Consider the following 15,300-nt stretch of genomic DNA (forward strand, 5'->3'; position numbering starts at 1 on the left):
TACACTCTGGACAGGGTGCCAATCCATCTCACACACATACACACACACACACACACACACACTACGGGCAACTTGAGAACTCCAATTAGCCTAACCTGCATGTCTTTGGACTGTGAAAGGAAACCGGAGTACCCAGAGGAAACCCAAGAAGCACAGGGAGAACATGCAAACTCCAGACGGGAATCGAGCCTGGCCGGGAATCACACCTGGACCCTGAAGTTCAAGGCGACAGTGCTAACCACTACACCACCGTGCCGCCCCTCAGTATAACGATAAGCGGAAACACACCTCACTTATATAACGTTAACTGTCTAAAATACCTGACTAAAACATATTTTATATAGATAATTATTTTTTATATAAAAATATTATATATATATATATATATATATATATATATATATATATATATATATGTGTGTGTGTGTGTGTGTATATATACATATATTTATATATACTGTATATATATGTACAGTATATATACTGTATATCAACACAGAAAATTAGATGTGGACATACTTTTTTTTAACAAAAGGTCTGTATCATCTGTATTTAAATAAACAACTAAACAAACGGTTAAATAATTTAGACCCCAAACCAGCTTGCATTGTAGCACTTATATCTTCAACATGGCAGAAAAGAGGTTCAGTTGTGTTGTTTGCTCAAGTGTTTTGAAAAGATAGAAGGAATATGCAATTAAAAAAAAAAAAAACTCGTTGTGTACTTTACTGTACATTGTTGTAGTTTTTCCTTCATTCCCCTAAATAATTCTGGTATTGCCTGGATGTCCTACTTGCACAAACCAAATGAAGACTTTCACTTCGAGGTGTTGAAATAAACGCAGCGTCTAAACCTGCACCCTGCTTCACTAAGTAGGACGCTCCGTCAAGGCGCGAGTCTACACTCCAGCACCATGGGTTGCCATAGTTACCACAGGAGGCGCACAATGTTGACACACTATTTCGGAGGGCAGTATGCGGTTTGGGACGGAGCCATAGCCTGCCAGCCGAGGCTGCGGGTTCATCCGTGTGACCGAGACCAGCTGGCGGATTCCACAGTCATGTTATTACCAGCACAGGGCGAATGACGAATATGAAATAACTAGAGGTTTGGAGAAGAAAGCTTGTTGCGTGGAGAGATGATGACGTGATTTGAAGTGGATTATTTATTTCGCGCTCCGCGTTTTGCCTCCCAGTGCGTCTGCAGAGGACAGTCGGTGTGATGCTCTTTCTAAACCCAGAGGCAAGCAGACGTCTCTCACACCTTTACTTCATCATCATCATCATCATCACCTCTGCGTCCATGTGGAGCTGTTCTGCGTGACCCCTGCAACACCCCAACACCATTCAGGTCGTCTTTAGGCACACAGACTTCATCTCCATTTAAATGACTGAACAGAAATCCCTAGCTTTACTGGTTTTGTAATTGCACACATGGGATCGGAGCATTTCCAAGCCATTTTCTGGCTAAACTTAACAAGCCCATGTAGAAACTCATCTATTTCTGAGGACAAGATGCACCTCATCTGTGTGAAATGGTAAGACATTATAAACAATTCATCATATAGCATAACCGTATGATGTTTTTAAGTTGAATTTGAGATATCACACATTTCTTTCAAGTGTTTTTAGTTTGCCTTAGATATTCATCTGTGTTACTTCATCCAAGATCCGATTCAGGTTGCGGTTGTCCTTAATGGCTTTTATGATGAGAAGATGGAAGGTCTTGGTAGTGCTGAACGTGTTCGCAGTCGCAGGCTTCTTCACTTTTTGGGGCAAGTGTGATGTTTGGTCCAACAAAATTGTTAACAGCTACACTCGCCTCAATGGATCTTCTTCAGACCCAGGCATCAGTCATGAGGTCCTGCTGAAGAGGCTCGGCTCATTAGAAGATGTAGTCTACAGACAGCTAAATGGTAATTTTAACAGTCTGTGACCAGCTTCGTGTTGCTATGCCATATTGAGAAGCAAGGTCATTTTTTTATGTTCTACAGGTTTGTCCAAATCTCTTGGTCTTATTGAGGGCTTCAAAGGCCAGGGTAAAGAGGGTATTCCTGCCACACTAACTCCCGAGGAGGAAAAACAAGCCAAATTCTTACAGGAAAAGTATGGCTACAATGCATTCCTGAGTGACAAGATTTCCCTGGACAGGTCCATCCCAGACTATCGGCCCAGCAAGTAAGCACGATTATTTTCTTTACCTACATGATCAGAGATGCAGCTGTATTTACTGATGTAACATTTATTCAAAGATCTGTGATAGTAAACTCCCCCCCCCTCCCCCACTTCTCCGTTTCCTCCACCGGCTTCCTGTAGCTTGTCATGTCCAGTGCCTGTAAACTCTTCTCATATGCTGTATACAGTACATTATTGCCTTAATGTAAGAGAATTTTAAAATATTGTGTCCCAATTTAACCAAATTAACCACTGTAATGGCAGATATGATAATTATTTACTTAGTATAACTTAACAGTAGAATTCGGAGAGTCCTCCTCTTAATCTCCACACAAACTGTCATTAACAGCGTTTTGTTTTGCAAGAAAATACACTGTTACATACAACTGAAGCCATCACATATTCAAAAAGTCAGATTTTAAACTTATCCCTAAACTGTACTTCTGCAACTAACATGCCATTCAAAATAAATTCACACAGATTGCACTATTTAACTATATGTGTTTATGAGATGTGAATGTGATACATGCACGCACACACACACACACACACACACACACACACACACCATGTGGTTTTTGTATTTTAGATAATTTCTCGGAACACACTAATAGCACTGAAACTTAATGCAGGGTTGCGTTTATGACGTGGCTTCTGTCAGGTGGTTGATTTAGTGACTTTCGTAGCCTAGATTTACAATACAAAAGCCGTTAATGGCGCTGATTAGGGAGGGGCCAGCGGAATAGGTGAATTTTGTTTTGTATTATCGCATATTCAGATTTTTGGCTTCAGCCCGCAAAATAAATTTATAAATAGATACCAACTATGACAATTCTTTTCTTTAAACTACAAGTTTATTCTTTCTAAATTATAAGCAATTACATTATATCTTTTTCAAAAGCAGAAAATCTTTTGAATGTTTAAACGATTATTGCAAAGTACATCCCACCAATAAACATCTTCTAATTTAGTATCAAAAGCTGGTCATGTATATAAATGCATGCATGTTAGTGTACTGGGAACTTGAAAGTCAGACTAATACTACTTGATAAAAAATATTTTCAATATTTTAAAGGTTTCAAATTTTTTTACGATTTAACATAGGTCTCAGATGTCTTTCAAAGTGTGTCTGTTAATGCTTCTGCTGAAATACCTCTCAGACACAACAGAAATGCCCTTCCACACAACAGAACAACAGAACTGAGTGGAGCTGAGAAACAAGCCAGGAAAGAGTATCTTCTCATATGAGGTCACAATAGGAAATTGGCTTGTTTAAGCCCTAGCCAAGAAAAAAAGAGACCAATCTAAATGTTTAAAAATAGTCTTGCCATCAGACAGTTATTACCATGCAGGTGCTAGAGTTACTGCTTTAAAGTAGGTTTTTAAAGTTTGGTTTTAAAGTTATTATTCTTTTATGAAAGGCCTTGATGCCTTCCCATGCCACAGGACTTTATCAGGGTATTTCTTGCTCAGATATCTGGTGCAGCATCGCAGACATATTTTTACAGCCAGGCTGAGAGAGAAAATGCAAATCCCAACACCATAGGCAGCCTTGCCCACCAAAACCATAGTCCAAAACAAGTGTCTTCCAAACAGACACTATAAATAGATTTCACATTTTCACATCCCTCCCACAAGTTCCGGGACTTAAAGTGTGCAAACCAAACCTGCAGGAGAATACTTAACTGTACATTCAATCTTACATGTACATATATCAAACATATGATGTGGAAAAGTAATTTTTTTTAATGTGACAATGACACCTTTTTTTGTTTGTTTCTCAAGGTGCAAAAACATGTTTTATCCCAAAGACCTGCCCCAGATTTCCCTTATCTTCATCTTCGTGAACGAGGCTCTGTCTGTGATCCTGCGATCTGTTCACTCGGCTGTCAATCATACTCCGCCTCATCTCCTGAAGGAGATCATCCTAGTAGATGATAACAGTGATGATGGTGAGAAACAAAGAGGTGGATCATGTGTGTTTCAATGTGCTATGTATGTTTCTGAAAAAGACCAACCATCATAGTTAGTAGTAAATAGGGGTATGGGCATGTACAAGTATACAGTGTGCAAAAGTCTGACACACAAGCAAAGAAATCCTTTAAAGCAAAAATGCATTTATACAACAAATTATTATGAAGAGAAGAAAACTGTAATAAACTGAAGAAATAAATTGAGTATTTGCTAAGTTTTGCTGAGCATCTTGCAGAATTTGTCACAGTTCTCCTGGTGACTTTCACACCTGCAGCCTGCATTCTGTTTTTTTTATCTTAAAAAGTGCTCTATTATGTATTATGTCATTTCTTTACTGACATACAAAGATTCTTCTGTAACACCATATAAAAATCTAAAATGATTTTTACTAACTCAACAAAGATAGGATGCCTAGGGCACATTAGTGAGTCTGAGGTGAATTAAATGTTATGGGATGAATGTTTAACCTTGTATGTGTGGTGTTATGAGAGTGGAATTAGTACAACCAAGCACCAAGTACTTTTCATATCTGCGGTATGTATTGTCATATATTATTTGCTACGGTTGTGTGACCAACTTCTTAAGTTGGTTGACTTGCTGTCTGGTAAAAAAAAATGCCTGTCTAGTGTTTTTTTTTTTTTTGCTGGTTTGTACAGGTATTAAAGCATATCATATTAAACCTAATTACAGACACCAAATCCACCTAAGCATGATCTTCATTAGAACTGCAAATTATACCAGCCACATTGGAAACTGGAGGATTACATTTTAGAATTCAGGACCTGGTTTCCATTTGTGCTACAATTCAGATTTAACCGATATAAGTCTCAGGGAGACAGTCCACCGGCCCATTTCTGACTGGGAATGTCATCCCTGATGAACTAGGCCAAGTATTCACAGTGTTCCTTGCTCATGTTGTGAATAACGATGCCCGTGTCTGATCCATCATTCTACGAGTGCTAGTCTTTCTCCAGGAGACAGTTCTATTTCAAGAACACTCTAGGCATGAGCCAGTGGCAGAGGGCCAGTAATCCATCAAAGTGAGGGGTAGCGATCCTTTTTGTTCAAATGATAAGGCTCACAAACAAGTAGCACAGCCCTCTGTGCTTTAATCATCCTAGTGATGCATGATATCTAGCAGCCTGTATGTAGATGACAACTTAATGCAAAGGTTTTTTTCAGTGAGAGAGGGGTTCATTTTTCAGGCAAACACCAAAGACAGGGGCAAACATGGTACTCTTGCTTACTTTGGTTACTCAGGATTTCCCCTGACTAGATGTTCATCATCTATTTGTTTGCTTCTATGTGTGCGACAGAGCAACTGAAAGGGCCTCTTGAAGAATATGTCAACAAGCGTTACCCAGGTCTTGTCAAAATCGTGCGCAATCAGAAGCGAGAGGGCCTCATCCGTGCTCGCCTTGAGGGTTGGAAAATGGCCACAGGAGAGGTGACAGGCTTTTTCGATGCCCATGTGGAATTTACTCCCTCTTGGTAAGATGGAAGCTATTTGTTTGTCTGCCCCAGAATGGGCTGTTTAGAGGTGGCAGCAAAGTATATCTAGCGTTATATCTAGTGTTAATGATGGTGTCATTTTGTCTCTCACATTAGGGCTGAACCAGTTCTGTCCAGAATTAAACAGGACCCCAAGAGGATCATCCTACCCTCAATAGACAACATTAAACATAAATCATTTGTCTTGGAGCGCTACGAGAACTCAGCACATGGTTTCAATTGGGAGCTGTGGTGCATGTACATCAGTCCACCGAAAGAGTGGTGGGATGAAGGAGACACCGTGGCACCCATCAGGTGGGTTTTCAGGAAACAGATTGCCAACAATTCCGCGGCTGTACTCTAGGTCCCTCGGTATATACATGATTCTATATCATTTTATCCTCAAATCCTTTTTGGGTGAGGTTGTCACCATGGTGATTAAAGTCTCATTTCAAAGTAAATTGAAATGAAATTGCATTCCGCTTTTAAAAGGCATAGGGAATGTGTAAGGGTGGTTAAAGGATCTACTAGAGAGGTAAATGGCAGGGTTCTTTTGAAGGGGAGGGATTCAATGCCCTTATTCACACATTGGTCATCAGAACACTAGCAAATCAAGGGCATCTGTGACCTCACGCAATAAGCCACCTCACATAATTGCACCACTGTAGCCCTGACCTGGTATTACTGCTTTGCCTGGAACTGTATGAAATTAAAATAACTTACATAGGGCAAAGTCTACATAAGGAAATAAATGAAATAATTTCTAGTCCACACCATGCCCACTACTGGGTTACATGCTTGTAGGTATTCTACTTTGTTGTTTTTGTTGTCTCTGACATACCTTGGGGTTCAGTTTCTGTATTTCTAAATTTGTATTTCTAATCCTCCTCCCTCATGAGGGAGTTTTATTATTGTTTTATACAGTAAATGTTATAGCCCAGCCCTACACACAAGTATATATGGTGTACACCTGTTTATTTTCTAGCAAAACAAACACATGATATCCACTCCCCCAAGAAGCCTGGTGGTCACCTGCAAACTGTAGTCTGGCTCTTTAAGGCTGGTCTAGGAGTAGGGGCGTATTCCCTGAATGATACTATAGCATTTTGGGCCACATGGCTCTACATAATTTGTATGATGTTAACCTTAACTTTTGGCCTCAACTGTATGTGTGCTGTATCTCTAAAACAAAACTTGTACTAATTTTTTTAAACTGTGCCTTTCAGGACTCCTGCTATGATAGGCTGTTCATTTGTGGTAAACCGGCATTTCTTTGGAGAGTTGGGTCTGCTGGACCCAGGCATGGATGTCTACGGTGGAGAAAACATAGAACTTGGAATTAGGGTTAGTATGATGTCTTTATATTACTACTACCTAAAAAGTTTGCTATAAAGTTTTATCAGTGGGGAAAAGCATAAGCAATGTTATGTGTGTGGGTGGGTGGACACAAGGTTTGGCTGTGTGGGGGCAGTATGGAGGTATTGCCTTGTTCTCGGGTGGCTCACATCGCCAGGACTAAGAAGCCATACAACAGCAACATTGCATTTCATACCAGACGCAATGCACTGCGGGTGGCCGAAGTATGGCTGGATGAGTACAAGTCCACTGTCTATCTGGCCTGGAACATTCCAATGGAGGTGAGGAACTGGTTTAAACCTTCAGTATATCTCTATTAAAATAACCTCAGTAACAACAAGTCAATACTGAGATTATGTTGCATGCTTAATCGGAATCTTTTCACTGTCTCTGTATGTAGAACCATGGCATTGATTATGGGGACATTTCAGAGCGAGTGACACTAAGGAAAAGTTTGCAGTGTAAAAACTTTAAGTGGTACCTTGACAATATCTACCCAGAGATGAGGCGATACAACAGCACGCTGTTTTATGGAGAAGTGAGTAAACCATGAAAATTAGCATAAGTATGAGGAGCGTTCGTGTCCAACGGGACTTGATAAAATTTCCCGCGAATGAGGATGTAAATCCAATTGACATTACCGTGATGAGACTCTTAGCCGCAGTAAAACATTTAATTGGTTCAATTATTATAAAGAAGGCTGTACATTCATGAATGATGATCCTGGTTGAAGTAGTTCGAAAGCCCACTGCATTAATTCCTGTGAACATTCAGCAAATGGACACCTTTTATTGGAATTTGGTAACTTGTCACCATCTTGTGGAAGAGACGCATCTGTCTGTGGGAACTGTATGCACAATGATTCACGAACACTTTCAAACTTGGCTGGGAGATCATGGCTCCGGCTACTATCTTGATGGTATTCAAGCACAAGTGAAACACTAGTGAATTAGTGTAGCAGGGGATTATATAGAGAATATGCATATATACAGTGGAACCTCGAATTACGAGCATAATTCGAGCAGGCTTGTATTTCAAAACACTCGTAAACCAAATCGAATTTTTCTAGAATAAATAATGGAAACTCAAATTATTCATCCACAGTCCCAAAAAATAAATCATAAAAAAAATAAACAACAAAAATATAAAGTAACAATTAAATAAATGAACCTGCAGTTTACCTTTAAACAAAAAGTAAAAATAAATCCCGAAAGATAAGTGTTTCCGTTTGTGCGCACAGGCGCTGTGTGTGTGTGTGTGAATCTAAAGTAAGCTCCCCTCTCCCCCTTCTCGTTACCCTTCCTTCACTTTTTTCACACACACGCACACACACAAAAGAAACACTCTTTTATGGGAAAAATAAACAAGAAATCTCTCTAATGACATTCTTGAGTGTCTCACTTCATTGAGCGACACACTTATGGAATCACTGCTGTAAAGTAAAAATAAAACAAATTAACCTGCACTTTACCTTTGAAGAGAATCGCGACAGAGCAGTGTTTCTGTGTAGAGCAGAGAAAAAAAGTGTGTGTGTCTGTGTGTCTGTGAAGGCGAAAGTAGGCGGCGTCTGTGTCTGTGTGTGTGTGGCATGGTGTCCAATTACGCACGCGCAAAGAGCAGGCTGAGCCCTGAGCAGAGAGAGAAAATGGATCTTTAACCTCTCTGATGAGACTTGCTTTTGCTTTACACACGTGCTGTACACACACACGCATACAGACACAAAATAAAATATGTTTTACGCACACACACACATGGTCATAGTGTTATAGTAAACAGTACACGTGTGCACGGATGTTGATTATACCAGAGAGAGGCACGCACTAGCACCCAGCAGGGAAGACAATTACCCACAATTCCGCAGCGCAAGAGAGTGAAAAACCGTTGACTCAGTTGTGATCACGTGACGCTCGGCACGAAAACAAGAAGCACATGCATGATACATGATACTTGGTACTCGTAAAACCAAGACTTGTTTATTTTCAAAGTCAAAATTTATTAAAAATCTTTGCCTGTCTTGTGGAACACTCGCTAACCGCGTTACTCGCAATCCAAGGTTTCACTATATAACTGTGTTCTTTTATTTTACACCATCAAAAGTCGTGGTTTGACTTGAACACCCCTCATTATTATATTATATATTATATTATAGTAATTCCACAACTTTCAAGCTTTAATCACTTCAGGATAGAAGTCTTGAAGTATCAGTAATAAGTCATCTGAGATATGGTTTTGATCAGACATCACACTTTATTTTTTGCAAAATAACAGCAAATAAAAGGTTAAAGAGGAGAGACATGAGGCAGCAATAGCTTAAAATTTTTTTTTTTTTTTTTTTTTTTTTTAAAAAAAGGATAAAAAGGCCATAGCTGAGTCTATTTGTGTGTGTGTCTGTTTGGATGGCAGATTCGCAACTCCAACGTGAGCCATCTGTGTATGGATCAGGGTGTGAAGGAGAACCACACAGCAACCCTTCACCCTTGCCATGGTTGGAACCCACAGGTATACTCCCTGCTCTAGTGCTCAAGAAACCTGACCTCAAACACACCAATTCTGACTGCAGTTTTAAAATGGGTTTCACCTGTGGGCTGTTTTATATTTTTATTTTTTACTCATGACACAGTTTTTTTTTTTTTTTTACATATTCATTTTGATCATTGGTAGCTAAGCAACAATATGCATGTTGAAAAAGAAAAAGGCTTCACAGTTTGGACTTTCACTGCTGACTATAAGTGTTATTTTTATTGAAATAAATAGATTCCTCCATATTGTTGCTTAATGTTATATTTTCTGTAATTACGTGTTAGAGCCAGAAAGACAATCAGGATTCAGTCCAATCTGGGACAAAAAGATGTGGCCTTAGTTTTAAAAACAGGTAGAATTTTAGAAGCATAAACAGATCACTATTTTGTTTGTGTTTGGTAGCTTGGACGCTATACCAAGGAGGGATACCTGTTTGTTGGACCTTTGGGAAGCACTGGAGACGACACCTGCTGTGTGATTGATGATATGATCAGCAGCTTCCCTCAGCTTGTCAACTGTGACAAATTTTCCAACATTGGCCAAAAGACATGGAACTTTGCACAGGTAAATCTAAGCACTTGACAAATCTTCTAGCCTTACATAAGATGTAACTTCCGAATCCATTGCATAGAAGAATAAAATGCATACATTTAGTTTGTAATCATTTAACTTTAAACATTTTATACTCCAAAAACTTTACAAAACAAAACATTACCTTAAGACAACCAAGTGGCAAGAGTGGTCCAGCAGGCCTTCACTTTGTTCTTGAACCATAGTTACAAACATTTACTAGCCAAAAAACATCACAAATTCTAATGTTTAGGTCATCAGACATTTAATTTGATTACAGTTCGCAATGTGTTACCTCATTTATTTTTGAGAATGATATTTTATGATCCCAGAATGACCTTTTTACAATTTATAAGTTCTGAAATATGGCTGTAATGTCAGGGAAGAAACTCCACTGATATGATAACCTGGTCATTCAGTACAGTCAGGTCATCATCTGACTTTTGACATTTTATTGCCACATGATGTTGCTGAGACCAGACCTGACCAAGTCAAGCAACCCCAGATCATAACACTGTCCTGAGGCTTGTACAGTGGGCACTATGCATGATAGGTGAGGGTTTACCCTCTTACCCTGACGTACCCATCACTCTGGACTACGGACAATCTAAACTCATCAGACCACATGACCTTTTCCTATTGCTTCTTCTTAAGGGTTCCAAGCAAACTAAAGTATTATTTCTGATTAGTCTCACTAACAAGTGGTTTACACAACAGTTTAGTCTATGAGTTCTTTTCACATTGTATGTAAAAATGCTCTTACTTTCATTTTTAAACATAGTTTTGATTTCTACTGTCGATTTTTTATTTCTTTCCAGACGCATTTTGTTCACAAAGTTAATAGTCCAGCACTATTCTACTAGGTTTTATTAATGTCTTGAACAGTACTTAAGTTGTCCTTAATTGTTTTTGTCCCCTTTTGCACGCCAATACTTTGACCTTTCTGGAAATGCGTTTTTTCTGTTTTGTTTTGTTTTGTTTTTTTAACCCAGTCAGAGTAATGTCCTACTTTAATGTACAGTATAGGATCATATGGGTAGCGGGAAAAGTCATTATTAAGCTCCATAGTACTAATAACTATTACTAATTTAATTGCTGTTAATATAGTCACTAGTATCCCACTCCTCATAAACATATTTAAATTGTACTTGCAGAATGAGTCAATTGTAAACCGGGCCACAGGTCGCTGCCTAGAGGTGGTAAAGGCCAACGTCTCCTTCGGCTACGCGCTGGTTCTGCAGCCCTGCACTGGCCAGAGGTGGAACATCAAAAACACGATGAGGCAGCAACAGGGACTCTGAGTGAGTCCGATTCATCAGATAAGACTGGTGCACACATCAAGCCAGAAGTCTGGAAAGGAACTGCAAGGGTCTGATTTCAGATTTGTGGTCTAACTCACTGAATCTGATATTTACTGGGTGGGTGCTATTCTCGTTAGAGAAGTGTGCAATACATGACGACTCCTCAACAGTCCTATAGAGCACAAGAGTTTTTGATAGACATTTCTGTTTTCCTCAAAAAGAGTAGCCATCTAATACAAACTTTAACTACTTAAAAAAGGGACCCAAAATATATTGAGTCATGCTATGGAACAAAACAGGTTCAAGACATGATAATAACGTCATTTCATTTCAAGTAAACTTTTTTCGGGGTGCTACAAACTACATTTAGATCTTTTGCATTTTATGTGGTCTTTTTTCTATTGAAAATTTAGTATTTTGGCTAACATGGGAGTAATCTGTGATTATGTTGATTTGTCTTGAACACATTCACTCCTGTTGAAATCAGTCATTTTCAAGCTTTTTTAATGATGGATGTGCACATTCATTTGCTTTTTGTGGATATTGATTATCCCTAGCTTCAACCGTGATAATAAACATTCCCTTTGTAAGTAAGTATCAGAAACTGTTAGTGAATTAAAGACTCAGTAAGTAGCATGACCTTTTAATATGCAAATGGGACATAATTCGAAAGTACAGTGAGTGCAGGTATATTAATATATATTAGGTAAGTTATTTTTTAATTATAGAGCAAGTGTATTAAGACCTGTATTAATATAAGACTACTGCTGTTGGTACTCATGGTCAAATGGTTTGGTGATGGAAATTCTCCCATGCTGTCTTCCATAAAATTGAATTCGATTTTTAAATAAAATTTTTAAAAACATAAATGACTGAATTATATGTGTGCAGGTTAAAATATGGGGTGACTATTAATCGTTCATGTTTAAAAGCAAATTATAAGTGAGCCAATTTACAATTTCAACAGAGTATCATCAAAGCACAACCAGGTAATAAATTAACTACTTTATAGAATACATTAATGTACTGAAACTATTTTCTACTCTATGTCTTGTAACGCTTTTGATAACAGGACAGATATTATGCTTCCCCCCACATAACCTCCAAACTAAAACATGATACATTTTCTTACCTACATGGTCTTATGGTCTAAAAGCCTCCATAGAGCAGTTCGGTCTGTGCCCATTAATGCACATCATGAAGTTTTAGTCATTACTGCTGAACAGTATGAATTAAACTCAGTGCAGTCATACAATATTGAGATTCACAGAATTAAATGTAGGTTTCCATCAAGTCTTGGTTCAGTGATGCTGAAGAAGACCTAACCATGAAGGCCATGGACTGTGCATGCATAATAAGGATGGCGCTGAGACAAGGCCAAACAGTTTCTGACACCTGTTATTTAAAATTCAGTTAGACATTGTCACGTCCACCCCAAACAGAAAAATCCCCAGTACTGAATTACACTGTTCATGTGAAACGTCTGACCATTATGGTGATGTAATTTTATTAATTCGATGCACATTTTTTATGAGCACCTCACATGTTACACCCATGTTTTTTTTTGCATCTCTACAGTATTCATTTCCACTTTTCCAGTTGTTCTTTTTTTTTGTATAGTTTATGACACTGTCTTCTGTCTCATGATATCTGTTTTTATCTTGTGTTTTTTCTTTTTTTGTAGAGCGTTTTTTCTAGCATTCCATTTCTTGTGTTGCTATTTATTTTGTAATTAACTCTGTTGTGCACTTTTGGTCAGGTCTTGGTCATATTCACATTTTTTTTTTATCAACTATTATTATTATTATTATTATTATTATTTTATATTAACAAATGGTGTGTAAAAGTGTACACATCACCCTGATAAGGTTAAAGCTGTACGGATATTTAAAAGAAATTCTGTTGTAGCTCCACCAAGTGGACTTTTATATTTAATGTCTATTCTATTCTATTCTATTCTATTCTATTCTATTTTATTCTATAAATATGTTACTTGCACAAATAAATAAAATTACAACTAATGTAAACGTAAATTATCCTTACTGTAAATTAAATTAGCTATCAAAAGGAGAAGCTTACCCATCCATTCCTTTTCTATCCAATTTATGCTGAGCCTAGAGCCCATTCCCAGAGAGCTCAGAGCACAAGACGAGGTACACCTTGGACAGGATGCCAAACCACATTCAGTCACACACTACAGGCAGTTTGGAGCCACCAATCAGAGGAACTTGTGATTCCCACTGAGCACAAGGAGAAAATGCTAACTCCACACAGAGAGACTAGAAGTGGAATTCCATCCCCTGACCCTGACTGTACAAAACACCTTTAGAATCTTACTCATACTATTAAATGTTTGAAGAAGGGATAAATGTCTGCAGCTGATCACCTCATCGTTTGCTTAGAGCTGATGTAAAATCACTAATGTTAAATGCTAAAGCACAACTTCAAAAGCTTTGCAGATTTATAGACAGTGTATAAAATGAGTAGCGATAAGAAAGACAATTCAAATTGTATAAAACATTTTTATTGCATCCTTGCTATGCACTTATTCTAAACAGATTTTAATATTTACAATATTGTCTAGGGAATCTTATAACCATATAACTATGGTATCTATATTCTATGTGAATATACAGTATATATATATATATATATATATATATATATATATATTCTGCATGCGTATTTGGCTTGTGTATAGGGCTCTTCTAGTGTCTAATTGTGCTTCCTCGTTTCCTGTCTATGCTTCCCTTCCTCACATTTTGCCTCATTTTTATAGAATAAGGATGTGAGGAAAGGATGCAGTGATGAAATGTAGACAGAGGAATTGATGGCAAAGGATATTTTCCTAATGAGATGTCCTTGTTAATGAAGCGCTTTTTTAAAGTGATGACATTAATGTTCTGTACTCAACATGATTACAAACAGAATTTACTTTAGAAAATAAGATTTCCTACATAAGTGGCATACTGATGTTTATGCCACTACAACAAGTGTATTATGAAAATTAATTAGTCAGTAGGTATTTGAAATTAATCAATTCTCGTTTACTTGCAATCGATGTGGCCTTTGATTGTTCGATTTTAAAGCTTTCTATTTCCACGATTTCTCTGAACACATGTAATGAATCGGTAGGTCTCTAATGATGGCAGTTTTAATTAACCTTTTTTTGTTTCCTTAGGGATGTGGATACATGAGGTCGAGGAAGCATCAGTTAGAGTACAGAGAGGAGAGAAGAAACCATAATAAATCTACACATAAACTTTTAAAGCTGTGAAGCCATTCATTCAATCAATATGTTATAATGTCCACCTACTTATTTCTATAAAAAATAAAAATGAACCCCATAATAATAATAGTAATAATAATAGTAGTAATTGGCTCCATCCAGTTATTCATGTTTAGTAAAAAAAACAAAAAAAAACATCCACACCAAAGCACAAATTAAATTGATTTCCAGTGTAGGACCTATTAAAATTCTTAAATCTAACATTATAAATAATGACAACATTCACTCCAAAATATAATGCACATGTATCACATTCAGAATGCCATTCTCTCTTGAATACAGTCTAGCTCTAGGTCTGCACACATACTCCGTAACGGTGGTAATAAAAATAATCTACTCATGTAAACACATATGGTTTAGTGTCCCATTTCCTCTCCCTGCTCTTAGATATCAAATGCTACAAGCTAAGGTTGAGACAAACACAATATTTGATCCTGTTATAAGAAATTAGTTTTTACATGAACCACCAGATGGAGCCACTGTAATTGTTCGAACTCGACACATCCTGCCTTGAGGATTAGCATTTCCGTGCAAAAGAGGGATGGTGTTCCTACACACAAACATCAGCAGTTTTCACTGTTAAAGGTGTAGAAAATGCACACGTGTGTTTCCCAGTACATCTGTC

General features: G+C 37.8%; 1 protein-coding gene across 1 annotated transcript; it reads left to right on the forward strand.

The window, feature by feature from the left end:
* The first annotated feature begins 1,038 nt into the window (after positions 1 to 1,038).
* On the forward strand, positions 1,039 to 12,255 carry galnt17 (polypeptide N-acetylgalactosaminyltransferase 17). The gene is made up of 12 exons (XM_053507430.1): positions 1,039 to 1,537; positions 1,669 to 1,915; positions 1,994 to 2,177; positions 3,960 to 4,126; positions 5,465 to 5,639; positions 5,757 to 5,954; positions 6,866 to 6,983; positions 7,091 to 7,276; positions 7,396 to 7,533; positions 9,399 to 9,494; positions 9,918 to 10,079; positions 11,240 to 12,255. Exons 1-12 carry the CDS (start codon positions 1,535 to 1,537, stop codon positions 11,384 to 11,386), a joined length of 1,821 nt encoding a protein of 606 aa, XP_053363405.1. The 5' UTR covers positions 1,039 to 1,534; the 3' UTR covers positions 11,387 to 12,255.
* The last annotated feature ends 3,045 nt before the right edge of the window (positions 12,256 to 15,300 follow it).

The sequence above is a fragment of the Clarias gariepinus genome, chromosome 11 (assembly GCF_024256425.1).
Source record: "Clarias gariepinus isolate MV-2021 ecotype Netherlands chromosome 11, CGAR_prim_01v2, whole genome shotgun sequence".
In the NCBI taxonomy this organism is placed as follows: domain Eukaryota; kingdom Metazoa; phylum Chordata; class Actinopteri; order Siluriformes; family Clariidae; genus Clarias; species Clarias gariepinus.

Excerpts from the sequence above, each read along its gene's own strand:
- galnt17 (XM_053507430.1), top strand. Across the intron at positions 2,178-3,959 it reads CCAGACTATCGGCCCAGCAA|GTGCAAAAACATGTTTTATC; the intron begins GTAAGCACGATT and ends TTGTTTCTCAAG. Across the intron at positions 7,277-7,395 it reads CCTGGAACATTCCAATGGAG|AACCATGGCATTGATTATGG; the intron begins GTGAGGAACTGG and ends CTCTGTATGTAG.